The sequence below is a fragment of the Muntiacus reevesi genome, chromosome 12, assembly GCF_963930625.1.
Source record: "Muntiacus reevesi chromosome 12, mMunRee1.1, whole genome shotgun sequence".
NCBI classification, from domain to species: Eukaryota; Metazoa; Chordata; class Mammalia; order Artiodactyla; family Cervidae; genus Muntiacus; species Muntiacus reevesi.
Window position 1 is genome coordinate 46,472,316 of NC_089260.1, and position 27,063 is coordinate 46,499,378.

At 38.1% G+C, this 27,063-nt stretch overlaps 1 protein-coding gene across 6 annotated transcripts in view; it reads right to left on the reverse strand.

Annotated features, from left to right (window-relative positions):
* The window catches only part of C12H8orf34 (chromosome 12 C8orf34 homolog), a 343,264-nt gene that overhangs the window by 233,406 nt on the left and 82,795 nt on the right, over window positions 1-27,063 (reverse strand). For 4 of the 6 annotated variants that reach the window (XM_065902912.1, XM_065902910.1, XM_065902911.1 and 1 more), the window contains exons 4-5: window positions 18,512-18,640; window positions 8,763-8,791 (exon numbers count right to left, since the gene is read on the reverse strand). In XM_065902912.1, coding sequence (XP_065758984.1) covers window positions 8,763-8,791; window positions 18,512-18,640 — 158 coding nt within the window. The remainder of the gene's footprint in view (window positions 1-8,762; window positions 8,792-18,511; window positions 18,641-27,063) is intronic. The other 2 variants (XM_065902914.1, XM_065902913.1) reach the window with 1 other exon arrangement.

Sequence of the window (27,063 nt, forward strand, 5' to 3'; positions counted from 1 at the left end):
GGGATGGGGAGCAGACATGGAATTTCTTGGGATGATGAAAATGTTCTAAACTTAAGTTGTAGTAGGGGTCCGTCTGCCAATGCAGGAGATACAAGAGGCATAGGTCAGCAAGATCCCCTGGAGTAGGAAAAGGCAACCCACTCCAGTATTCTTTCCTGATAAATCACGTGGAGAGAGAAGCCTGGAGAGCTACAGTCCCTGGGGTTACAAAAGAGTTGGACATGACTTACTGACTAAACACTAACAACAAAATGGTTACACAACTTTTTGAACATACTAAAACCCACTAAACTACACATTTTAAAGGGGGAGATTTTATGTGAATTTTCTCTCAATAAAGTTGTTCAAACAATGAATTAAACTCATTTTCAGATTCTCCTCTTAAAGCAGAGTACATGGTGCATACTGCAAGGGACAAGCATGGATTTGGAATCAGATAGATGAAGAATCAGTACTAATTCTGAGACTTTCAGCAAATCACTTAATCATACTAGCTTCAGGTTCCTTATCTGTAAGCCAAGAAAAGCATAACCACTTCGTCAGACTGATACAAGAACTAAATTTAATAACATATCAAAAACACCGAGCATACCTGCTAATGCTAACAGGTGCTCAATATCATCTCTCCTTTCCTTTGCTATCTTTGCACCCGCCTACTGGAGAAGGCAATGGCACCCCACTCCAGTACTCTTGCCTGGAAAATCCCATGGATGGAGGAGCCTGGTAGGCTGCGGTCCATGGGGTCGCTAAGAGTCGGACACGACTGAGTGACTTCACTTTCACTTTTCATTTTCATACACTGGAGAAGGAAGTAGCAACCCACTCCAGTGTTCTTTCGTGGAGAATCCCAGGGACGGGGGAGCCTGGTGGGCTGCCGTCTATGGGGTCGCACAGAGTCAGACACGATTGAAGTGACTTAGCAGCAGCAGCAGCAGCACCCTCCTACCCATGATCTAAAGTTTTTACTCTTTATTATGGAATTTTTCACACTAATACAAAAGTAGAAGGAAAAGTAAAACAAACTCCTTTGTATCCATACACATTTTCCTCAATTATTAACTCATGAGGAAACTCACTTTACCCTGATCTCTACCCACATCCCTTCCACATCACCCGTTTTTTGCTCAAATCACTTTGAAGAAAATCCCATTCACCAGACATCACATCATTTGCAAAGAGTTCAGTATGTAATCTCTAAAAAGTAAGAGTGCTTTACTGTAAACAAATACCATTATCATACCCAAATACAAAATGAGAATGTTTTAATATCAAATATCTATTTAGCGATCAAATGTCCCTGATTATCTCAGTTTGTTTGCGCAAGTCAGACTCTAAGCAAGACTCGGTATGCTGTGATTGATCAACAGTCTTCTGTGTCTCTTTTAATCTCCCTATTCTCTTCCTCTGTCTCATTTTCTCTCTTGTAATCGTATCATTGCTGTTACTGTTCAGAAACCTGAGCTGTTTGTCCTCTGAGTTTTCCACAGTCTGGATTTTCCCCTTCGCCTCCCTGTGATGTGGTTTAAAACGTTCCCATGCCCTTTGTAATTTCTGTAAATTAGTAGTTAGTTCAGGATAAAGTTGTTTAGCTGTGGTTTTTGTTTTTGCCAATACTTCTTCAGAGAGAATGGTTAGTTTTATCTGGAGGCACATAAGACTGTCTTCTCTAACGCTTTGGGCAGCATTGGTAATTACTGCTTAGATTCATTAATTCAATAGGCATTGCCAAATGGTGATTGTCTAATTTTACAATTCCATAATCACTTATTGGCTGGAATACTTCTGTAGACAGAAACTTCCTGTCATCAAATATTAGGTTATTCTGAAGTACGATTTATATAAAAAGGAGGATGAAAAATCTGATTCTTTTCCTTGACTTCTACCAGTTTTTAAAAACAATAACTTTGGTCCCCTGTGCATATGCCTGAGTGCTTAGTCATAACCAACTCTTTACGACCCTTTGAACTGTAGCCCACCAGGCTCCTCTGTCCATGGGGATTCTCCAGGCAAGAACACTGGAGTGGGTTGCCATGCCCTCCTCCAGGGGATCTACCCAACCCAGGGATCAAACCATGTCTCCTGCAGGTTTAACCTACTAAAGCCTGCTGGTTTAACTTACTAAACATTAATAATTTTTTGGATAAACATATGTATCTTAAAGTATTAGGTATAATTCATAACACTGCAATTATTATTCTTATTCATGTTCAAATTTTCTCAACTCTTTCCAGTAGAAGACTATTGAAGCTAGCTCCTGAGCTCTTTTGACACAACCCTAGTGATCATTCATAGTTCTTGCCTTCTGGCATGAAAAGGCATTTTAGGCTCATTTTGTAAATACCATCTGCTCTTAACCTAGAATCAACCATTATTCCAAGAGACTCTGTTTCTTTTTAGTTGAAAATGTGTTTTAATACTAGAATCTGCATACTTGGGGTACTCGCTGTTTTAGTGTTGGTAATAGTGGACAGCTCTAAGAAATGTCCATGTTTTAAACTTAATAATTCAGCCTTACAGAAAAGTTGAGAAAAAAGGCTGAATTCCTGGGCTCTAGCAATGTTTACTGCCTGTAGAGATTCTACTTTTGTTTTAAAAAAAAATTATGAATTCATAATGATATTTTTCATTCAAAGCATGATATAGGACTTTCACTTAAACTTATTGATCTTATATTTGTATTTCCTTTCCCCTACCTATGCCAAATATTCTGGCTCTTAAGGATATCAGCATAATTAACTCTTTCCTATATCACACAAAGCACACACAACAGCCTGTCTATAATAATACCAAAACTGTCATTAACAACACAGTCACTAAAAACAGGTTAAGAGCTGATGCTGTTCCCTCTGTCCTTTGGGTATATTCCACCAGAGAAAAATCAAATCACTAGTTTACAAAGACTTGGAGTAATTCACCTGAGTGTGTTTTGCCATACTATTTGGGCTCATCGGTTATAAGTCACTGTTTTAAGAGTAAACCATGTTTCCCAAAAATAATATATATAATATATTTAAATGGTTCCAAAGTCTCATACACACAAAGTTTGAAGAAGTCAAGATTCTATCCCTACCCTCTACTCTCTACCCACTTCACTCTCATTTTCTATTCCTTCCTTTCTCCCATTGGTAACGTTTAAAAAGTAATTGTGTGTGTGTTTTACAATATGGCATATTCTGCCATTGTTATTTTGGCTTTAAAATAAGCAAATACATATCCACAGTTGAATTACACTTACTTTGATATATGCTAGCACACTATCAACACATTTCTCCTTGCCTTTTTTATTCAACAGTACATCCTGGGGGTGTTCTGTGTATCTATCGAGATATTCCTTCATTTTTATAGCTATACAGTACTCTGTAGTAGATGTACTGTAATTTATCCCTTACTCTTCTTTTAATGAACATTTAGTATTTCAACTCTTTTTCTATTACAGTAGCACAACAACGACTAGTCACCCACATTGGTCTCTCTATAGCTTTGCCAGTGTGTCCTTGGAATAGACTTCTAGAAGTAGGATCATTTGATCAAATGTGCATACATAGATTTTTATACACTGAAAACCTGAGCTTGAAGGATAGAAAACAGCTGGAGAAAGGGGTGGGGATGACAATCAGCAAGAAATGTAGAAATATATAAAATACATGATTTCAAAATACTAGAGCCTAGCCGCCACACAGTATTCCTTTTTCAGCACAGCTCAGACTCTGAGTAGAGAAAAAAACAAAAATAAAGCAGAAGATACAGAGTTGAATGACAAAATAGTCTGTTCATTCTAGTCTTAGGAAGTTGGACTTAACCTGTTAAATAGCAGGGAGTCACTGAAACTTCTTTTAGCAGGCCTCCCTAGGTAGGGTTCCCTAAAACCAGATAAGCAAGGTGACTTACTGATGCGGGTCTCCTAAGTGAAGCTTGTAAGACAGTGAAAGAAGCAGAAGATGGGACGAAGCTAAGCAAAGATAAGCATTCAGCGCACTCAGCTAAAGTTTATTCTCAGGCTGATCCCACAGAAAACTCTGTAATGTAAATGAAAACTCAGAGCCTCATTTTGGTTAGACATTGGTGACGCCAATCCAAGCATGTCTGGGCAGGATGGCCCCCAATGAGTTGAAACAATTCTCTGGAGACAGGTGAGTCCACAAACACCCAACTTTCACAGGAGTTGAAGGATGGGTCTTATGGCCCTGCTGCTGCTGAGTCACTTCAGTCGTGTCCGACACTGAGCGACCCCACAGACGGCAGCCCACCAGGCTCCCCCATCCCTGGGATTCTCCAGGCAAGAACACTGGAGTGGGTTGCCATTTCCTTCTCCAATGCGAGAAAGTAAAAAGTGAAAGTGAAGTCGCTCAGTCGTTCGTGTCTGACTCTTAGCGACCCCATGGACCGCAGCCCACCAGGCTCCTCCGTCCATGGGATTTTCCAGGCAAGAGCACTGGAGTGGGTTCATACTGCCCTACTAAAGGGTAACTGAGAAGGCATCAGCCAAGTGCACTCTACGGCATTTTGAAGGGTGAATTAGAATGGTAGGAGCCTAAAGAATTAGATAAAGATATGAAAGGTATCTTTCATATAGATAAACAAGGCTGAGCACTGAAGAAATGATGATTTCAAACTGTGGTGCTGGAGAAGACTGTTTAAAGTGCCTTGGACAGCAAGGAGATCAAATCAGTCCATCCTAAAGGAAATCAAGCCTGAATATTCACTGGACAGACTGATGCTGAAGCTGAAGCTCCAATACTTTGGCCACCTGATGCAAAGAACTGACTCACTGGAAAAGACCCTGATGCTGGGAAAGACTGAAGGCAGGAGAAGGGGGCAACAGAGAATGAGATGGTTGGATGGCAACACCACCTCAATGGACATGAGTTTAAGCAAACTCCAGACGACAGTGAAGGACAGGGAAGCCTGGCATGCTGCAGTCCATGGAGGCACAAAGAGTCAGACACGATTGAGTGACTGAACAGCAACATAAAATCTGAACTTGGATGGTGGCCAGGTAAGCAAAATAATGGTTTCCCAAAGATGCCCACATGCTAATCCTCAAAACTGTGAATATGGTACATTAGATGGCAAAAGGGGCTTTGCATGATTAAGGTTAAAAGTGAGATAAAGGTGAAATTATTCAGATTAGCTGGATGGCCCCAGACTAATCACAGGATTCCAGAAAAGCGAATAGCTTTTCCTGGATGCAGTTAGAGAGAGATGAGACGTTGCTAGTTTTAAAGATGTAGAAAAGGGATCATGTAGCAGGAATGTTGCAGCCTTTAGAAGTTGGAAAAGACAAGGTAACAGATTTTCCCTAGAACTTCAGGAAAGAATAAAGCCCTGTTACACCTAATTTTAGCCCAGGAAGACTCATGTTTACCCTTTAAACTAAAGAATTGTAGGATAATAAATTTGTGTTATTTCAATTTGTTACAACAGCAGTAGAAAATCAATACTGTGACTACGAAAAGAGAAGGGAAAGACGAATAAATAAGACCTTTATTTTTTTAAAGGTCTTAAAAATATTAGCTTCTGTTTTATTTTTTCATTTTAAGTAAAATTAATAACTCTTATAACCTTCATCAGAATTCATGAACTAAATTTAAAAGTCACAGAAAAAATAATTTCATGAAATTATAATTGAGTTAGAACATGATAGTAAAAGATCAGTATTTTATAAAAGTTAAGAAAAATAGACCTTTAGTGAACCCCCCAAAATTTTAATGGTAGATTGCAAGGAAGAATATGTATTGATTTCTATTACTATATTAAAGAAATAGGTGCTAGCTCAACACATGGTGAGCCTTTTTTTGACTACTGTTTTATACCTGCCTGAGATTCACATTTTCTTATAGAGAAAAATGCAGGACTGTGAGCTTTATGGCCAGCAGAGGGCGCCATAAGGCAGGCTCTCTCTCTCTCTCTCTCTCTCTCTCTCTCTCTCTCATCCAGAGGTTTTTTCCTAGGCAAACAAAGCATCCTGGCTTTGGTCCTGTAAGCCTGTGCGTCCTCTGTATGACCTCGTACTCCTAAATATCAGGTTTGAAAGTAAGAGCAATATTTTTGCATTGACATAATTTTTTTCAATAAAAGCTTATTTATGATAATTGTTGGCATCTTCCTCAATAAAAATGAAAAATAATAAAATTTCCATGAAGTCCTCAACAACAGGAACATTAGTAAGTAGTAAAAATGTGCAGTGTTATGCAACTTATTTAAATGGAAACTCTCCCAAGCTAGTGCTTTGAAGAGAGGTGAGAGGAGGTGGGGGATGCATCCTGAGGAGGATATTTAAATAAGTGTCAAGACTTCCACAATTTTATCCGGTGAGGTAGAAATCCATTTTCAGTTCAAAGAATAATCAGTATGTTCTTTAGCTCACCCAAGATAGGTTAACATAGAAAGCAACCAGGCTGCAAGTCAGAGAGCCCAGGGAAAAAAGGGAAGGAGAAAGTCCAAGCAATCACTCAAGCTAATTCAGGGTTCAGGCAGCCACGGCTTTGTAGAACATACTGGAGGGAGCAAATGAACCCAGAAATAGTGATAATTATGTCTTTGTACTTAGAATGAACACAAAAATTAATACAAGATAGAGATTATTAAGTTTCTACAAATTATAAGCTAAGTCACCGTTTAAGATGGAGGAGACCCACTGGGGCAAATAACAGTGATGGACAGAGAAGGACTAGAAAAGCAGGACAAAGCCAGGAGACCTCATCTGTTACTTATTCTATTTGCTATGGTGACCAAACCAGTCAATCCTCAAGGAAATCAGCCCTGAATATTCATTGGAAGGACTGACTGGGAAGTTGAAGCTTCAATACTTTGGCCACCTGATGCAAAAAGCCAACTCACTGAAAAAGCCCCTGATGTTACAGAAGATTGAAGGCAGGAGGAGAAGGGGTTGACAGACGATAAAAATGGTTAGATGACATCATCAACTCAATGGACATGAGTATGAGAATCTCTGGGAGATAGTGAAGGGCAGGGAAGCCTGGTGTGCGCAGTCCGTGGGGTCGCAAGGAGTCAGACGTGACTTGGCCACTTGAACGACAACAAGGGCACACAGTCAAGACCAAGTTTTGCACAGAGTTAGTACAGACTAAAATTTTAATGATTTAAAAATATTATGATGGTTTATCATATGTGAAATAGATCACCAGTCCGGGTTCAATCCATGAGACAGGGCACTCAGGGCTGGTGCACTGACCTGACCCTGAGTGGTGGGATGGGGAGAGAGGTGGGAGGGGGCTTCAGGATCCAGGACACATGTACACCCATGGCTGATTCATGTCAATGTATTGCAAAAACCACTACAACACTGTAAAGTAATTAGCGTCCAATTAAAATAAATTTGTTAATTAAAAAAATATTACGATTATTTATCAAAGTAAATCCATATTTAAAAGTACATTCACAAATTCATTTATTTAGAGAATCAGAAATATGCTTTGGGTACCAAACTCAAAAGGTATAGTCTTACTTGAAATAGAAGGATACTAACTTCATTGCTTTTGTAAATTATAATTATTAACTTATAGTTTATTATTGTAAGATGTCATGATTTATATGATCCCATTTTTTGTACTGTACTTTCTATCACTTTCTTTCCTCCTATACATTTAGCTACCAAGCCAAATTTCAATATGTTTTCTGATTAGAGAGATTTCTGGACCAATGTTCACCAAATATTTTTGACTATTTTGAGGTACTTCTCTTTTTATAATCTGATGTCAGATTTTTTGGAAGCCAAAATAACATACTATAAGACAGTGCAGAAGCAGATATAAAAATCCAGACATTAAAGAGATTTTCAAAAATGTAAACAATATCACTTTCTCACAGATATCTTGTTTTGGAGAACAAAGCATTTTTCATAAAAAGGTTATTTTTGTTAATGTATGTTTTATCACTGCTATTTTTAATGAATATATGTAAAGTTTTTATCAATTTTAACTTTTAACATGACAAATATTGGTAAATAAATCCTATACAAATTAAAGCTTTTAAAGTCCTCTACATAATTTTGGGGAGTGTAAAGGGGTTCTAAGATTTAAAAAATGAGAACTTCTATTTCAATGATGCCTAAATGCATAACTTCAAATCAAACCTCCGTCACGAGCAACAATTCATATAAATATGTTACATAGACAAACTAAACAATCCAAAAGAGAAATCTTGATGCTATCTCAACCTGCAAAATTTGCTGTTTCCCCAGGTTTTCCAATTTTGCTAAATGGCACCAAAATGTACCTACTTGCTCATCTCCCAAACCTAGGACTCACCATTGACTGATTTCTTCTACAACTGAACTACTAGCAACTGACACTACCATTAAAATATATTCCTAGTCACATCACTTTTCACCACCTTCACAACTATCACCCAGTGCAAGGGGAATATTCCCTTGGCATTTTGGAATTAAAAAAAAAAAATCTTAGTAAGGTTTCCAAAGGATAGTTCTATCTCATCATATAGACACAGGCAGAACCCAAACAGTTTATAGAATATTAGTTTTCATTATTAGTATAGTGATTCAGTGACTACAGTGATTCAGTTTTCTCTAACTAAATTCTAAAACTCTCAACTCAGAAGAATAGGTGATATATATTTCATACAATAACTTTCATAAAAGAATATAACTTTGAAAGTTTTAAAATGTTAGCACCCAAATAAATTAAATTTAAACACTTTATGTTTCCGAAACTCTCATTTAGACATTAGATTAAAATGTAAGTTCTATATTTTATTCTCACTAGATGGATAGTTCAACATACCTTATCGAGTTCATCTGAAATTGCAATACCTGGGAATCAAGAGAGACAAAAAAGTTTTAGAAGTAATCCTAAATAACCCAGTCTTAAAAAACAAAAGTTCTATTTGTAGAACTAGTATATTTTCCATGCTATTTTTTTCTTGTTAAGGGTACTTCAAAATAACGTGGTACTTTCTTTCTACTGATGAAAACAAATTAGGAATTTAAGACAACTATAATAGCTGCTGAAACAATGGAAATGATGCAACAAAAAATAAGTAACGGACTGCTTGTTAAATGCAGAACAAACTTGCAAAGACGACTGTAGAGAAATTGTCTTTATGTGGTAATGACAATCAAGTGCAGCTTAGCTTGTTACAACAGTGTTCTTTTCTAAGAACTGATTCAGATTCCTAGAGTGGTTAAAAAATTAAGGCAGAAAGATGGTTGAAGATCATGTATTTTAATTCCCTTATTTTCCAGATGAGGACACAGACAGGAGAACTTAAAATACTGTGTTACGTGTTCCCTGAGATCAACCGCTTTTTGGGGCCAATGGATCAAGATTCCTCCTCACAAGCTCCCCTTCTATCCACACACTCGTTAGTCCAATTTTTGTCTCTATCATTCTTCCAAAATTGTTCTAAGTTAGTAACATAAAACTTTTAGTCCTTAATTTATTTCCCTGTGATGACAGACTCTGTTAACTCCAGTCTCTTCTTGAAATGCATCCCTACGTTTTCTATTCTCCTTTGTCTCCTTCACAAAGATCTTCTTCTTTGGCGGGTGGTAGTGAGTCCTTTCCTGAAAGGCCAAGGGTACTCTTCCCCTTGCCTTGGCCCTGCAAAAAGAGTCTCTTCACTCATTTTTTTAGAAAGTTACCAGTTGATCTTAAAATTTTTTTTTCACACCTCAGACTTATGAATCCATTATTCATATAGACAGCAGTAATACTTCACCTACCTAGAATGTAGCCGAGAACTAGCAAGTAAGTCGAAAGGCCTTAATGGCCTTGTATTATCAAAATGCATGTCACACAGAACTTAAGCCTCACTCAAGAGCTAGTCCCTGCATCCTCTGACCACCGTCCATTTTAGCAGGTATCAGGAGCTTTTGCAGGGCCAAGAAATTTTACCAGTGGAAAACGAAGATGAAGAAAAAGGTTGCTATGAAGGAAGACACGTTAAAGACAAAGAATGATAAAAGTTTCTTGTGAATTCTTTCAAATAATTTTATCAACATATATAAGTACACATACAAATGCTTTATGCTGCTCTATGCATGTATAAAACAAAATTGGAGGCACACACACTATTTTGTTATCTGTTTTGTGTACAAAACATATTTTTATATTAGTAAATATTTTCTATAGCATCATTTTTAAAGAGTATAAAGTAGACCATTAAAATAAATTCCTTTAAAAAGTTTTAAAAAATAAAGTATACCATTGTATGAATGTGTCATGATTTATCCATTTTTCTTTCTCTAATAAAAGATACTTAATTTCCAACTTTTCCTATTAACACTCCCATGGCAGTAAACAATGAAAACTCAACTTGGACATGGCTATGAATATGTTTCCTATCCATTTTTTTTTTTCAACCAATTTATCCGCCACTTCAGACAGTTAGATTTTCTGAAGTACTTTCCATCCTTGATTTTTCTAAAACATTCTCTCTCGATTTTCATCTTATCTCTCTGAAAACTCTTTTTCAGTGTTCTCAGCTAGATCACTTTTCTACCTGTATCTTAAAGGTTGATGATGTATGTGCCGGGTGGGTGGGCTCTTTGTCCCTGTATACTAAAGATTCCCATATCTGTATCATGCAAAGGCTGTTTACCTCACACTCCCACAGAAATGTCTGAAGACTAGATAAATAAATGAACAAACAACTGCCACAATATCTGCTTCTGTTTTCACTCAGAGGCTGTTATCCTCTAACTCCTCAGGCTGTCTGTCGGAAGAGACTTTTGTAGGATGTTCATGATTGATGCACTCAAAAAGTTCTTTGTTGTTGTTGTTGTTTTTCTCAATTGATTCCGGACAGCTATTATCAGTCACAGAGCATAAAATATCAGCCCTTTGTTCTCCCAACAGCTGGACGTTTTCCCTGGAAAAGCTCCAGCCAGTGTTTCACCTGAACTGCAAACTGCAGATTGATGTCTAAATGGACTAAAGATACCCGTCCTATCACTGCCTCCCTTCAGACAGATTAGACTCAGAAAAGCTTTGGGCTCACTCGTTGTTGGCTAATCCTTTAATAGATTTCTGTCTTGTTCAGTCGCTAAGTCATGTCTGACTCTTTGTGACCCCATGAACTGCAGCATGCCAGGCTTCCCTGCCCTTCACTATCTCCCAGAGTTTGCTCAAACTTATATCCACTCAGTAAGTGATGCCATCCAACCATCTCATCCTCTGCCATCCTGCCTTCTCCTCCCGCCCTCAATCTTTCCCAGCATCAGGGTCTTTTCCAATGAGTCAGCTCTTCGCATCGGGTGGCCAAAGTGTTGGAGCTTCAGCTTCAGCATCAGTCCTTCCAGTGAATATTCAGGGTTGATTTCCTTTAGGATTGACTGGTTTGATCTCCTTGCAGTCCAAGGGACACTCAAGCGTCTTTTCCAGAACCATAATTTGAAAGCATCAATTCTTACGACTGAGTTATGTACTAATCACTGTACTATATGCTGGGGAGTCCAAGTCCTGGGTTCCCCTGCCTCCCCACAGTGCAGAGTCCAGCGATCTCTGAAAGTAGATCACAGCATGTAAGTGTGCACAGAGAAAAGCATGGAATCACAGAAAGAGGGGGACAAAACCCAGTCCCAAGAAAGACAGCAGCAATAAATCATCAAGGGCATTTGAGCTGAGACTGAAGAGAGGAGTAGAAATTAGCCTGGGGCAAGTAGGAGAGAGATGTCAGGGCACAGGAGCAGCATAAGCAAATATGAGAAATGGAAGAACATCAGTGAGTGTGAAAAATTCCCCTGTTACTGGTGCATAAGTGGCCTGATGATAAGTCATGAGAGATGATACCGGACATATGACTAAGGGTCAGAGCATGGAGAACCTTCTATGAGTTTTTGTGTTTTTTTTTTTTTTTTCATAAAGATTTTTTTGATGTGGACCATATTTAAAGGTTTTATTGAATTTGTTACAACATTGCTTCTGTTTCACGTTTTGGTTTTATGGCCACAAGGCAAGTAAGATCTTAACTCCCTGATCAGGGATTGAATTCGCATCCTCTGCATTAGAAGGTGAAGTCTTAACCACTGGACCACCAGAGAAGTTTCTATGAGGTTTTAAGGAGCCACTGAATGTCTGTAACAAGTGGTGTCAGGTTTTCACTGTAAATCCAGCCCATTACAGTAAGGGCTGTTTGGAGGAACAGAGAAACAAGAGTGTGGACAGGACTGGTTATTCATGCCTCAGACTATTTCCAATTCTCCTGGCCTCACAAGTTGGACTACACTCCCCAGCCTCCTTTGCAGTCAGTTGTAGAATGTAGGTGATGTCATTTGTGCACTTCCACTTCGAAATATTAGAAATCACCCTGTAATCCTCTTTTGTCTCTGTCTGCGTGCAGGCCCCTTGGATCAGGTGCTAAAGATGGGAGAATAACAGGGTAGAAGAGTCTGTATTCCTGTCACACTCTGTTGTTGTTGTTCAGTTGCAAGTTGTGGCCAACTCTTTGCAACCCCATGGACTGCAGCATGCCAGGCTTCCCTGTCCCTCACCATCTCAATGAGTTTGCTCAAGTTCATGTCCATTGAATCTGTGATGGCATCCAATCATCTTATCCTGTCAACCCCTTCACCTCCTGCCTTCAATCCTTCCCAGTATCAGGGTTTTTTCCAATAAGTCAGCTGTTTGCATGAGGAGGCCAAAGTATTGAAGTTTCAGCTTCTGCTTCAGCGTCAGTCCTTCCAAAGAGTATTTAGGGTTGATTTCCTTTAGGATTGACTGGTTTGATCTCCTTGCTTTCCAAGGGACTCTCAAGAGTCTTCTCCAGCACCAGGCACACTCTATGCAATGACTAAAGACTTATATGGCATTAAGCCACAGAGATGCTGGCCATGAGACTCCCCTAACATAAAGTTATGGCAAGCCCTTCAGCCACAGGCTCAACTCAGATAAGGACTACACTTGTTCTTTTCCTGTCATGGAGCAGGAATGAAATGAAATAAAAATGGAACATGTAAATGGATAAACCAATGGTCTGGTCAGTGATGTTGAGTGTGAATTACACGGTACTAATGGGGGCAGAGAAGAGAATCACACCCAAGAGAAAGTGTGTGCGTGCTAAGTCGATTCAGTTGTGTCCAACTATGTGTGACCCCGTGGACTGTAGCCTGCCAGGCTCCTCTGTCCATTGGATTTTCCAGGCAAGAATACTGGAATGGGTTGCCATTTCCTTCTCCAGGGGATCTTCCCAACCCAGGGATCGAACCCACGTCTCTTATGTCTCCCGCACTTATGAACATGCACAGCAGGCGGGTTCTTTACCACTAGCGCCACCTGGGATGCCCCCCAAGAGAGCGGGGAAATCTCAAGACTTGGGAATTAATTATGAAACAGTTAGGGAGAGGGATTTCCCTCGTGGCCCAGTGGTTAAGAATCTGCCCAAGAATGCAGGGGACATGAATTCAATCCCTGGTCCAGGAAGATCCCACATGCCGCAGAGCAATAAGCCCCTAAGCAGGAAATACTGAGCCCATGTGCCTATAGCCTGCAACATTGAGAAATCCACTCACAGCAATGAACAGTGGCCCCCGCTCCCCAAAACTCAAAAAAGCCTGTGCATAGCAACAAAGACCCAGTGCAGCCAAAAATAAATAGATAATAAACATTTTAAAAACACTCTGCCTTCTAATGCATGGGGTGCAGGTTAGATCCCTGGTTGAAGAATTAAAATCCTAGGTGCCTCATGGCCAAAAAAACAAAACATAAACTAGAAGCAATACTGTAACCAACTCAAAGACTTTAAAAATGGCTCACATCAAAAAATCTTAAAAAAAAAAAAGTTATAAAGATGAGTCCAGTTTGGCTGAACCAGTAGGTAGATGTCACCAGCTAACACAAAGAAAGTGAAAAAAAGCAATGGTAAAAAAGGAAGTATGATCTACTTAGATAAATTGAGTTTAAGACGGCAGTAGGATAGCCACCACATTGTATAAAATCATAAACAATCTGGATAGGAAATACACTCATTTGAATTAGCTGTGTAAGGGTGATAATTAAGTCTGTCAGGGAGGATAAGCCCAGACACAGAGCAGCAGGAAAGAAAGAGGTATATTAGAATGAAACCTACAAGAAATGATGTGTAGGGCACCCAAAGATCATCAAATGAAGGCCAGGTTCCAGAAACTAAAACATCAAGGGTTTGAAGACAGACAGAGTCATCAATGGTGTTAAAACGAGCAAAGCAATCTTTGCAAATGAGAAAGAGTGTTCACTGAGTTTGACAATTTGTATTCAACTGGTGGTGACCAGAGTGAGAAAAGTCTGAGCAGAATGACAGGTCCAATAATATAACTATACTGAGGAGAGAGAGGAACCCGAGCAGGCAGAGAAGATGTGCGTTAGCTATTCTTTTTGAAAACTTGGATGAAAGAGGAAGAAGGAATTCTGATGCTGTCTGAGGGAACTCAACCTCAAGAGAAGGTTGTGTGTGTTTGTTTTAATGGCAGTTAGAACGGTGGTGTTCATCAGGGGAGCTACTCATCAGATGGCTAACAAACATTTGAAATGTGGCTTGTCCATGCTGAGGAGTGCTGTAGAATAAAATTCACAAGACTTTTGAAGACTCAGTATGAAAGAAAAGCAATATAAAACACCTCAATAATAATTTTTAGATGGAATATAAATTAAATGATAACAATTTAGATATAGTAGGTTAATACATTTCTGTTTTGCAGGGCTCAGCTGAAGTATGTTATTGACTGTCAGGGATAAATAGTAATAACAATAATAATATCTGTGGCAGGCAGAAATCAGGACGGCTCCCAAGATACACTCCTGTGCAGTCTTTTCTTTTTGAGTCTGCATGGTGGAACCACTGAAGATGAAAGGGTATCTCTCTCTTGATTTGGTTACTAAACAGCAGACTGAGGAAATCCGAAGTAAATCCTGGTGGTCCTGACCTAATCAGATGAGCCTTTTTAAAGAAGGCAAAGTTTCAGAGAGATACTCCCCAGTGGCCTCAAGGAAGAAACAGCTCATTGTTGTTGTGAGAGGAGGAGAGCTCAAGGCAAGACCTGGGAATGAGCTAAGAACACTCCCGGCCAACAGCCAATGAGAAAGAAAGGGGACTCAGTGTTGCAAGAGCAAGCACTGAATTTGACCAACAATGTGTATGAGCTTAGAAGACCCAGGAGACCCCAGCCCCCACCAGCACCTAAATTTCAGCTTGCCCAGACCCTGAGCAGAGGACCCAACTAACCTTCACTCAAACTCCCGAAACACAAAAATAGTAAGATAATAAATTTGTACTTTTTAAAGCTACTAAGTTTCTGGCAATTTGTTATACAGTAATAGAAATGGAATGCTATATCTAACGTTCGTGCTGTGTGTGATGTGCTTAATCAGTCAGTCATGTCTGACTCTTTGCGACCCCATGGACCGTAGCCCACCAGGCTCCTCTGTCCATGGAATTCTCCAGGCAAGAGGACTGGAGTGGGCTGTCGTGCTCTCCTCCAGGGGATCTTCCTGACCCAGGGATCGAACCCAGGTCTCCCACATTGCAGGCAGATTCTTTACTGGCTGGGCCACCAGCGAAGCCCAAGAATACTGGAGTGGGTAGCTTATCCCTTCTCCAAGGGAATCTTCCTGACCCAGGAATCAAACCAGGGTCTCCTGCACTGTAGGCGAATTCTTTACCAGCTTAGCTATCAGGAACGCCCCCTATATAATGTTTAATTGGCAGTTATATCTGAAGTTTAATTGGCAGTTATTTCATATCAGGCATGATATTAAACACTTTAGACACAACATCTCATGTGATTGTCATAAAACCTTCAGAAATAGTACCATGATTATTCCAACTTTACAGTGAAGGTGACATAAACACAGAAAGGTTTATTCCCAAGGTCATGAAACTAATATTTGGTAATATTCCAGGCCACTCAAACTATTCTAACATATCTACCTTGAGGTAAGGAACACAGCATGAAGAAGGTCACAGGTCATGTTTGACTTTAAGATAAAGCATTACGCTGAGAGGTTTGCAAAAAGCCAGAAAAAGAGCATGATACAGATGCTACTGATACACAATTCCTATCTGCAAACTGGAAAGAATTTCAAATCTTTCCTGTTTTTATTTGAAAGAGTGAGAGAGGGAGAAGGAAGGAGGGGGTTGCATTTAAGTCTGTATAAGCTGACAGCTGTAGAGATGAGATAATTCTACCATTTTGAGGGATATAAATGATTTTTTGCTGTCAATCTCTACTAATAACAAATACTTTAAATAATGTATTATCTTTTAGGAAGTAAAACTAGGATAAAGCAAAGACCAGCCTTACCAGAGAGAATTCTATCAGAGACTGTATGAAAATTAGGCACTCACTAAAAACCTCCAACCTTTCCATGGTACAGGAAAACAGTCCACAATAATAAGACAAGGAACATTCCTTTTGACCGTAATTGGAGGAAAGATTCCATTCCCTGTCTTCCTATTAAATAAAACAATGGTTAATAAAGTCACCACTATTTTAGAGAAAGAGTTACCAAGTGAAAGTCTATTATAAAAGTCAAACAAGATCAAACAGGAATGAATTGACATCTAGCTTCAGGAAGATGGATGAACAGTTTGAGATTTTAGTTCAATTCTGGGCAGCGAGATCACTAAATAAACATTGTGCTCAGGCGTGTTCCCTCATGTCCAACTCTGCAGCCCCTCAAACTGTAACCCACCAGGCTCCTCAGGCCATGGACTTTCCCAGGCAAGAACACTGGAGTGAGTTGTCATTTCCTTCCCCAAGGGATCTTCCTGACCTGGGGATCAAACCCACAACTCCTCATCATCTCCACTCAGGCATACTCTTTACTGCTGAGCCACCGGGGATATTCCTACGAAATTACAATGATCATCTCAGGTGAACTGGTAACCAAGTAGTTAGACACATGTTGGACACAAGACAAGAAGTCAATATTAAATCTCAGACAGCAAAAATCACAGAAACTCAAGACATCCAAGAAAGTAGCCTTTTGTTCCAAAAGAGACTCAGAAACTTACCGAGAGAAATAAGCAACCTCTCCCTGTGTGACCAACTGCTCCCTTACCCCACATAAACATCACCATTACTGCCACAAAAAACAGAGCCCCTTTAAAATGATCAAGTGACACCAAAGCATATACACACACACATATACACATAGAGACCCACACTAAAGCCTCTGACATATTAATAGGTAAGGTTCTTTTCATGAACATAATAATTAGCTGAAAACTCATTTTATCATTATTCGGTCCAAAAGTAAACCTAGCCAAAAGCAGGATTTTCTTGAATCTCAACCAAAGAGTTCCTACTAATGGCAAAATTATGAGAATCTATCAGAAGCCAAGTTAACATTGAGACAGGCTAACTACACAAAGGTTAAATAAAAAATCTAGTGGCTCTGGTGAATTATAAATTAAAAAGTATGAAAAAGCTAAATCTCTCTATAAAAAAACATAAAACAATAAAATATAGTATATAAATATATAATTATAGTATAGCATAATATATAAACACATAGATATTTATATAAACAATTTTTACAAAATATAATAAGGGAAATTTTTAACTTGGAAAAACTATCAAGAAACTAGTAACACTGCTATTTTAAAAAATAGACTGGTCCTAAAACATAATCTACTAGAATTTACTAGTATTCTATTTTAATATGAGTCTTCAATATGCTATCAGACCAAAAGAAAATTTTAGTGAGACTATAGCATTAATATGTTTCCAGAGATGCCTAATTTTTAAAACTGAAAGATATTTAAGAACCAGAGAAAGACAGAAATACTTTGAACTCACTACAAAAACTGCAAAGTATATACATATATATATTTACATATAAATATATATTTTATGTATATACTATACTATATATATAGAATGCATTGATCAAATCAAATATTTGTCTACCTGAAATATATCATTTTAAACATTCCCACCCATCAGAAGAAGGAGATAGAACCATGTCTTCCTGATCTGAAGATGAGAGGACCAAGGCTCATACAGGTTTAATGATAGGTTTAATGATTTATCTAAGGTTATTAACCTCATAGGTGGCAAAACTGCTAACTCAGGCCCTTGGATTACAGATCACTGCTTTTACAAAAAGGTATATAGCTAGGTTCTGAGAGGATTCTAAGAAGAACCTGGCCCAGTCACTATTAAGAAGTTTAGAGACATCAGAAACTCAAGGAAGCAACGGGTTTGTGCATGAACTGGGATGACACACACAGGGTTCAGAAGAGAAGAATGAATAAGACACCATTAGTGTACAGGTGGCCTGGGTAATGAACAGAGGCCTTGGAGGGAGACGGGAGTCAAACAGCCATTGTGGGGAGGGGTCTACAGCTCTTTCTACTCTATATAATCAGTCTTCCCATGAATCCATGTAACACACATGATCGGTCCTCATATCCAATCTCATGCTCGAGAACTCTGCAGCCTCTCATGGAATTATAATGAGGATGTTGGAAGTAGGTTATTGGTAATGGTAATGAATGTTTCTACTTTAATATTGGTTAGGAATTCCAATTACAATCAAGTAAATGAACTTACTTCGAGAGAGATTCTCAAGGGCTTTTCCCAGTTTCTTGCTCTCTTGAAGGATGTGGTTCAATTCATCAAAATCACGGCTTTCTGGTTTAGTCCGCCAGTTCCACTTAGGATGATCTACTGACCTTGGCACTATGTTTAAAAAAAACGATTACTTCATAAGCATGCTACAGAATGATAAAAACTTACTATTCATCATTATGTGAAAGATTGTCTCAAGATCAGTGTACAGAATAAAAATGGTTTTTGGAAATAGTTCTCTTGTAAGCAAACAGAAGGGAAGTTATGAAGCTGGATTTTAAGAAATGATTTAACTAAACAAGTAAAGGAAGTGTGACAATGTTTATAGAAAAAAGAAATTTCAAGCACTGATTTAACACTAGTAATTCATATAAATTAAGGAAAAAACACAAGCAAAGTGTATGTTATATTATGTTTCAGCAGCTTAAAAATAACTGCTACCTTTTTCATGAGCAATTTGTTAAATATTTTTAAGACATTCTTTCTGTCTTCTGATAAAACAAGACTGAATACTTATATTTACCTTCACTTTCCCTCAAGTTCTCACTAAAATTATATTATGGTGCTTTTCTTTTGTCAAAGAATTGGCTAAACAAAGAGAGAAGACAATACATTTTTAAAGGAAGATGCAAAATGAACTGATAAGTGATAAGTGGATTTAACAAGGTAGAGAAAACTGAAATCTAGACCTTGAAGATAGAGATACCAAAAAAGTAAACATTTCATACCATTTAAACATTAACGTATCAATCAAGGAGGACCAAGGCCAAAATGATAAGAATAGAAAAACATAATTGCCTTCCAGATTAGAAGGATCCATTAAATGTCCAGTATAATGCAAGGCTGTGCTGTGTTTAGTCACTCGGTTGTGTCCGACTCTTTGTGACCCCATGGACTGTGACCCTCCAGGCCATGAAATTCTCTAGGCAAGAATACTAAAGTGGGTAACCTTTACCTTCTCCCAGGGATCGTCCCAACCCAGCGATCCAACAGAGGTCTCCCACATTGCAGGCAGATTCTTTACCAGCTGAGCCACAAGGGAAGCCCAAGAATACTGGAGTGGGTAGCCTATCTCTTTTCCAGGGGATCTTCCCGACCCAGGAATTGAACCATTGTCTCCTGAATTGCAGGTGGACTCTTTACCAGCTGAGCTACCAGGGAAGCCCATAATTCAAGGCACATTATCACAAAATTTTACAACTGTGGTAATAAAGAAAACACCTTTAAAAGCTTTCAGAGACAAAAATAGCAAATCAAACTATCATCTGATTTCTCAGCAGCAATGCTTGGCCCCAGAAGACACAGGAGAAGTTCCTTCAAAATTTTAACTGAAGATTACTTCTAACTTAGAATTTTATTTATTTATTTTTTTAATTTAGAATTTTACACCCAACTAAAATGGGCTTCCCTAGTGGCTCAGAGGGTAAAGCATCTGCCCGCAATGTGGGAAACCTGGATTCGATCCCTGAGTCAGAAAGATCCCCTGGAGAAGGAAATAGCAACCCACTCCAGTATTCTTGCCTGGAGAATTCCATGGACGGAGGAGCCTGGTAGGATACAGTCCACAGGGTCACAAAGAGTTGGACACAACTGAGCGATTTCACTTCACACTTTACTTTAAGGGTCAGTCGGGTTTCCCAGGTGGTGCCAGGGGTAAAGAACCCAGCTGGCAATGCAGGAGACATAGAAGATGAGAGTTCGATCCCTGGGTCAGGAAATCCCCTGGAGGAGGGCATGGCAACCCACTCTGGTATTCTTGCCTGGAGAATCCCATGGACAGAGGAGCCTGGTGGGCTACAGTCCATAAGACCGCAAAGAGTCAGACACGACTGAAGCGACTTAGCACACAGCACAAGGAGTCAGTCAAGATACTTGAGAGGACTCAAAAAATGTACCTGGCAAGCACTCTTTTTCAGAAAGCTCCTAGTGGAAGTCCTCCACCAAAATAAGTAAGTAAACCCCAAATTGGAGAGAGTTGAGATTCAGGAAACAGATAATCCCCCATAAGAAGAAAGAAAACATAAGCCTCGGGATGACAGGTAAAGGATGGTCTCAGCAGACAGCTGAGGAAAAGAATGGAAACCAAGGAGTTAAGACTGGAGCAAGAGGACAAATGACTATTGGAGAGAAGTTTCTAAGACTTTTTAAATGGAATAAAGTATAAAATATAAATTAAAGTAAGATAGAAGAATGCAATATGTTTTAGTTATTGACAGTTTTAATATTTTAAGGCACGTTTTGGTGAAGCATTAGTGATGGGTACAGAGAAAGCAAAGCAAGCAGAAAACAAGCCAATTGTTGATTCTAGAAACAAAATAAAAGTTGGCTTTCTTATGATTCTACTATGAAAAAGACTAACACAATCATAAAAATATCAGTGCAGAGTATACATCAACCAACATTTGAAATATCTGCCTGCCTGTACTGTGAGAATGTGATGGGCCTTGGGAATAAAGCACAATGTCTTAAAGAGAGGTCAAGAGATGATGCTTCAAATTTAAAAGCTAAAAGAGAACTATGCAAGTATCTTCTATGTTTAGATATATAGATCTGCATACCAAAAGAAACATCTAAGAGTTAAAAGTGGGTCCACAATAGAAGCAGAACAAGAAGAGAAGAAGGACACTTGCCTTATGGTATTAATTTGCTCTTTATACCATATATGTCTATGTTTGATAAAATAAAATAATTTAAAAATATTTACATGGTAAGGTTATAGGAAAAATACTCTCAACCTACTGAAAAATTTCTTCAGCCACTTTTTAAGAAGTAATTCAGAAATATTTATTTAACAGAACATATACTGACCCTCTGACTCAGCAATATTATTTCTGATAAATTATAATACATAAATGAAAACACTCATAGTTATGTATATATGTAAAAAGAGGTTTATTTTATCAGAAAGTGCATGATGATTGTTTATTTCACCAAAGAGTTTGTGGTTGTAAAACTCTGTAAATAATCTATAAAACTAAATGCACTTCACAGGGGAATAAATAAATTATGGCATATTCACACATATGGTACAGGTATGTATTTATGAAAATATATAACATAGATCTAAGTTCATTTGCATGGAGATATATCCATAACACATTTTAAAACAATAAAAACAAGTTGCTTAGGAATGTGTACAGTTTAAAGCCAGTTTCATAAAGCAAATCAACTCCCACGTATTTTATGTTAGTTTATACAAAGAAAGGGATGCAAAAGAATGTAAATCATTTCAAAGGATGTGAAAAGATAACAAACTATTTCCGGGGGAGTAGCATATGAAATGACTGACGGGAGAGAATCTATCTTTCTACATGTTTGTATTTTTTTTTCATTGTCATTATAAGCAATATTTAAAGATTTATTTAAATTAAAGAAGTAATTACTTCTATAACTTAAATACACCTAAACTAAAAACATGCATCTGTCTCCTCTGTGTTTCTTTGTTTAAGGGACTCTGGGATGGAGATGTCAGCTAACATCAGTACCCCAGTTTTCAAGCAGTGGAGCGGGGAAGCAGCGATCGTGATCAATGGTTCTAGAAAAGACCTTAAAGCATACACCTATTACCCCACAGGTAATAGCCCAGGAGTTCCCAGGGGACAAGCTCAGGCACAGGGAAGAGAAACTCAGAAGAGGAGGCAGAGAAAACTGTACTTGTACCAGATCCTTCACAACACTTACTGGTACTTTTGTTAGCCCTTTTAAAAGTAATTTCTCTAATCTGCATCATTATATTATCTAACTTTTTTTAAAATTACCATATCGTATCAAGATATCTTCAAATAAAAAAATAAGAACATAGTCTTTTTTTAAAAAAATCAGTCCCAATCAACCTCCCCAGATAATCATGAGCCATGCCCCGCTGCCCACCCCAGCAGACTTTACAGAACACCACTTGAATGCCTTCATGGGTAAACTCAGATGAGACCAGCAGAACTACGCAGCCAATTTGCAGAACCCTGAGAAACTATAATTTGTTGTTTACAGCCATGGAATTTGGGGGAGGTTATATGTAGGAATATAGAGAAATGATATGACATCCAAGTTCTTTCCCTCAGGAACTTTCAAGAGAAACTAAGACAAATTTCTTTCTATATTTCTGTAGCTTGTGACAATGTGCTACATATGTGATATTCAATTTATCATGGAATCCAAATCTAGGACAAGGAAGGCCACAGGATAATCATGGTCTAATCAACTACACTGGATGATTTCGGAAGACGTTTTGATAACTAACAGAAGGTGATTTGGGAGTCATCAGCCCAGTTTACAGACTCCAGGTGAGACTCTCTAAAGGTTTCTAATAAATTAAAAACCTTGCTTAGGTAATACTTAGTATTAAAACTCAGGGCTACAGTTTATATGGTCTAAAAAATGTCCTCAGGAGAAATGGATAACAATAGAATGGTATAAACAACAGAACATTAATATGATCCATACAAGGTGAAACAATCTGAGATTAGGGACAGCCTGTAATATCGAGATAAAACACATTCCCAGATCACAGCACGAACCCATCCACAGCACCATATAAATGGTCATGCTCCATTCATTCATAAAGAGGTCACTACTTCACAAACAGCCTACTGTATACTGAGCAGAGCCTATTTTGAACAACATTAATCAAATCAGAATTAATTTAATCCTGATATCTCCACCAATAGTTTCCATCTGTGGGTCAAATAATAAACTTACTATTCCCTCCAAATGACTTTTAATATATTATTTATCCATTTCTTTTGAACCAAAATAATTTCAATTATTTAGATCTTTTAACTCTGTTTTCTAAAAATTTAATAAATGCTAGTATTCTTTCCTGAAACTTCCTCCCAAGTACTTTACCTTCATTTATAATATGTCAGATTTCCCAGTAGTATAGTTATGATATACCTAAAGTTGATTATAGTGAATTTATTATTTCATGTCTCTTGCTTCTGCATTTCCACACTATGATATTTCAGACATTGCATTGCCACATATATTCTCGTATATCTATGCAATTTATGTTTTCCATACACATGTACAGTCTTTTCATTTTTTTCTTAAAATTTTAACAAATATACAGCTATTCCTCTTTTCATCAGCTCAGTTCAGTTCAGTTGCTCAGTCATGTCCGACTCTTTGTGACTCCATGAATAGCAGCACACCAGGCCTCCCTGTCCATCACCAACTCCCAGAGTCTACTCAAACTCATGTCCATCGAGTCGGTGATGCCATCCAGCCATCTCATCCTCTGTCATCCCCTTCTCCTCCTGCCCCCAATCCCTCCCAGCATCACAGTCTTTTCCAATGAGTCAACTCTTCGCACAAGGTGGCCAAAGTACTGGAATTTCAGCTTCAGCATCAGTTCTTCCAATGAACACCCAGGACTGATCTCCTTTAGGATGGACTAGTTGGATCTCCTTGCAGCACCATAGCTCAAAAGTTGGCGCTCAGCTTTCTTCACAGTCCAACTATCACATCCATACATGACCACTGGAAAAACCATAGCCTTGACTAGACGGATCTTTGTTGGCAAGGTAATGTCTCTGCTTTTTAATATGCTGTCTAGGTTGGTCATAACTTTCCTTCCAAGGAGTAAGCGTCTTTTAATTTCATGGCTGAAATCACCATCTGCAGTGATCTTGGAGTCCAAAAAAATAAAGTCTGACACAGTTTCCTCTGTTTCCCCATCTATTTCCCATGAAGTGATGGAACCAGATGCCATGATCTTCGTTTTCTGAGTCTTGAGCTTTAAGCCAACTTTTTCACTCTCCTCTTTCACTTTCATCAGGAGGCTCTTTAGTTCATCTCCACTTTCTGCCATAAGGGTGGTGTCATCTGCATATCTGAGGTTATTGATATTTCTCCTGGCAATTTTGATTCTAGCTTGTGCTTTTTCCAACCCAGCGTTTCTCATGATGCACTCTGCATATAAGTTAAATAAGCAGGGTGACAATATACAGCCTTGACGTACTCCTTTTCCTATTTGGAACCAGTCTGTTGTTCCATGTCCAGTTCTAACTTTTGCTTCCTGACCTGCATATAGGTTTCTCAAGAGGCAGGTCAAGTGGTCTGGTATTCCCATCTTTTCCAGAATTTTCTACAGTTCATTGTGATCCACACAGTCAAACGCTTTGGCATAGTCAATAAAGCAGAAATAGATGTTTTTCTGGAACTCTCTTGCTTTTTCGATGATCCAGCGGATGTTGGCAATTTGATCTCTGGTTCCTCTGCCTTTTCTAAAACCAGCTTGAACATCTGGAAGTTCATGGTTCAGTATTGTTGAAGACTGGCTTGTAGAATTTTGAGCATTACTTTACTAGCGTGTGAGATGAGTGCAATCGTTCGATAGTTTGAGCATTCTTTGGCATTGCCTTTCTTTGGGACTGGAATGAAAACTGACCTTTTCCAGCCCTGTGGCCACTGCTGAGTTTTCCAAATTTGCTGGCATATTGAATGCAGTACTTTCACAGCATCATCTTTTAGGATTTGAAATAGCTCAACTGGAATTCCATCACCTCCAGTAGCTTTGTTCGTAGTGATGCTTTCTAAGGCCGACTTGACTTCATATTCCAGGCTGTCTGGCTCTAGATGAGTGGTCACACCATCGTGATTATCTGGGTCATGAAGATCTTTTTTGTACAGTTCTTCTGTGTATTCTTGCCACCTCTTCTTAATATCTGTTAGGTCCATAGCATTTCTGTCCTTTATCAAACCCATCTTTGAGTGAAATGTTCCCTTGGTATCTCTAATTTTCTTGAAGAGATCTCTAGTCTTTCCCATTCTGTTGATTTCCTCTATTTCTTTGCATTGATCGCTGAGGAAGGCTTTCTTATATCTCCTTGCTATTCTTTGGAACTCTGCATTCAAATGGGAATATGTTTCTTTTTCTCCTTTGCTTTTCACTTCTCTTCTTTTCACAGCTATTTGTAAGGCCTCTTTGCATATGCTGTGCTAAATGAAACATTGAAAAAATGAGAAATCTCTGCCAAATACAAAAGCATAAATAAAAATACTGAGAACTGGTTCTAGTTTTTGTTTTTAACTGAAGTTAATGTACTTACCTCAATTTTCTCATCTGGATCACAAATTTGAAATGGCTATAAAAGAATCAGTATACACTATCATGTATAGGGAACTGATAGACAAATGTTTTTCTGGACCCTTCTGCCAGGACTCTACTGACCATCCTCAACCATTCTATTAGAACCACCACTACACCTGGTAAATAGTAAAAATGCTTCAACCACATAGGAAAAACTTCAGTGAACTCTCTTTGTCATATTTTCCTTTAGTTGTGACAATTCGCAATTGAAAATTACAATCATAATATTACCTTGCAGGTCTTTGTAGCTATACTAGCTTGCATTGTGTAATGTGCTCTTTTTTTGTTATCTGAAAATCCACAGCTTCTAAACTGTTATCTCATGAGACCAGGACATATTTTGTACTAATCTATCCTTAAATTCTCTTCATTTACTCATTTATACTCTCATTTGTATAGCACCAAATGCCATCCTAGGTTCTAGGAGTAAACCAGTGTGAATAAATGTAACAAAATTCCCTGTACTCATGGAGATGACATTCTATTCGAGTTCAGTCTATCACATAGGGTAACTGGTTATTTTGTTCCTTACAAAACTGGCCTAATTAATATACAGTATATATTTTTAAAGAAGTTTTAGCAATAAATATCTTTTGTAATGAATGTTAATGATATTTATTTCATATGAAAGTTAATAACTGTTAATATGGTCTTTTTTCCTTTTATTATTGTCTTTGTTCTTTTAACAACAGTTACTTAGAAAACTTTTTATACTTATTACACAAATATTTCTGTCAAATAATACTTCAGCTAAAAAAAATCCTTTTATTTTGAAAGTCTCTTTATTAGTTTTGTTTTAAAGTAAGAATTGTTGTAAAATTTTATCAAATACATTCAAGGATTATTTGAGATGTCAAATAACTTTTGTTACTTTATCAATTTGTATATTGTACCAACATACACATAACGGTAGTCGCAAAAGGAGAAGAAAGAACATTTGAAGAAATAATGCTTGAAAGATATTCCATGAAAACATTAATGAAAAAGAGTAGGGGTGGCTATGCTAATATCAGACAAAATAGACTTTACGACAAAACTTGTTAAAGAAGAGGACAAAGAATATTACATATTGGTAAAATGGTCAACCAACCAAGAGAGATTTAACAATTATTTAACATATACAAATCTAACAGCAGAGCCCCCAAATACAAGAATCAAACACTGATATAACTGAGGGTATAGAATTCTACAATAATAGCTGGAAACTCTAATACTTCTGTGTCAATAGTGGATAGAAAAAATCTAAACAAATCAATAAGAAAACAGAGCACTTGAACAACACTATAAATCAATTAGGCCTAATAGACATATAAGCAAGTAAGTAAGTAAGTTAGCCGCTCATTCGTGCCCGACTCTTTGCGACCCCATGTACTGCAGTCCACCAGGCTCCTCTGTCCATGAGATTTTCCAGGCAAGGATACATATAGAGAACAATATAAAGACTAAT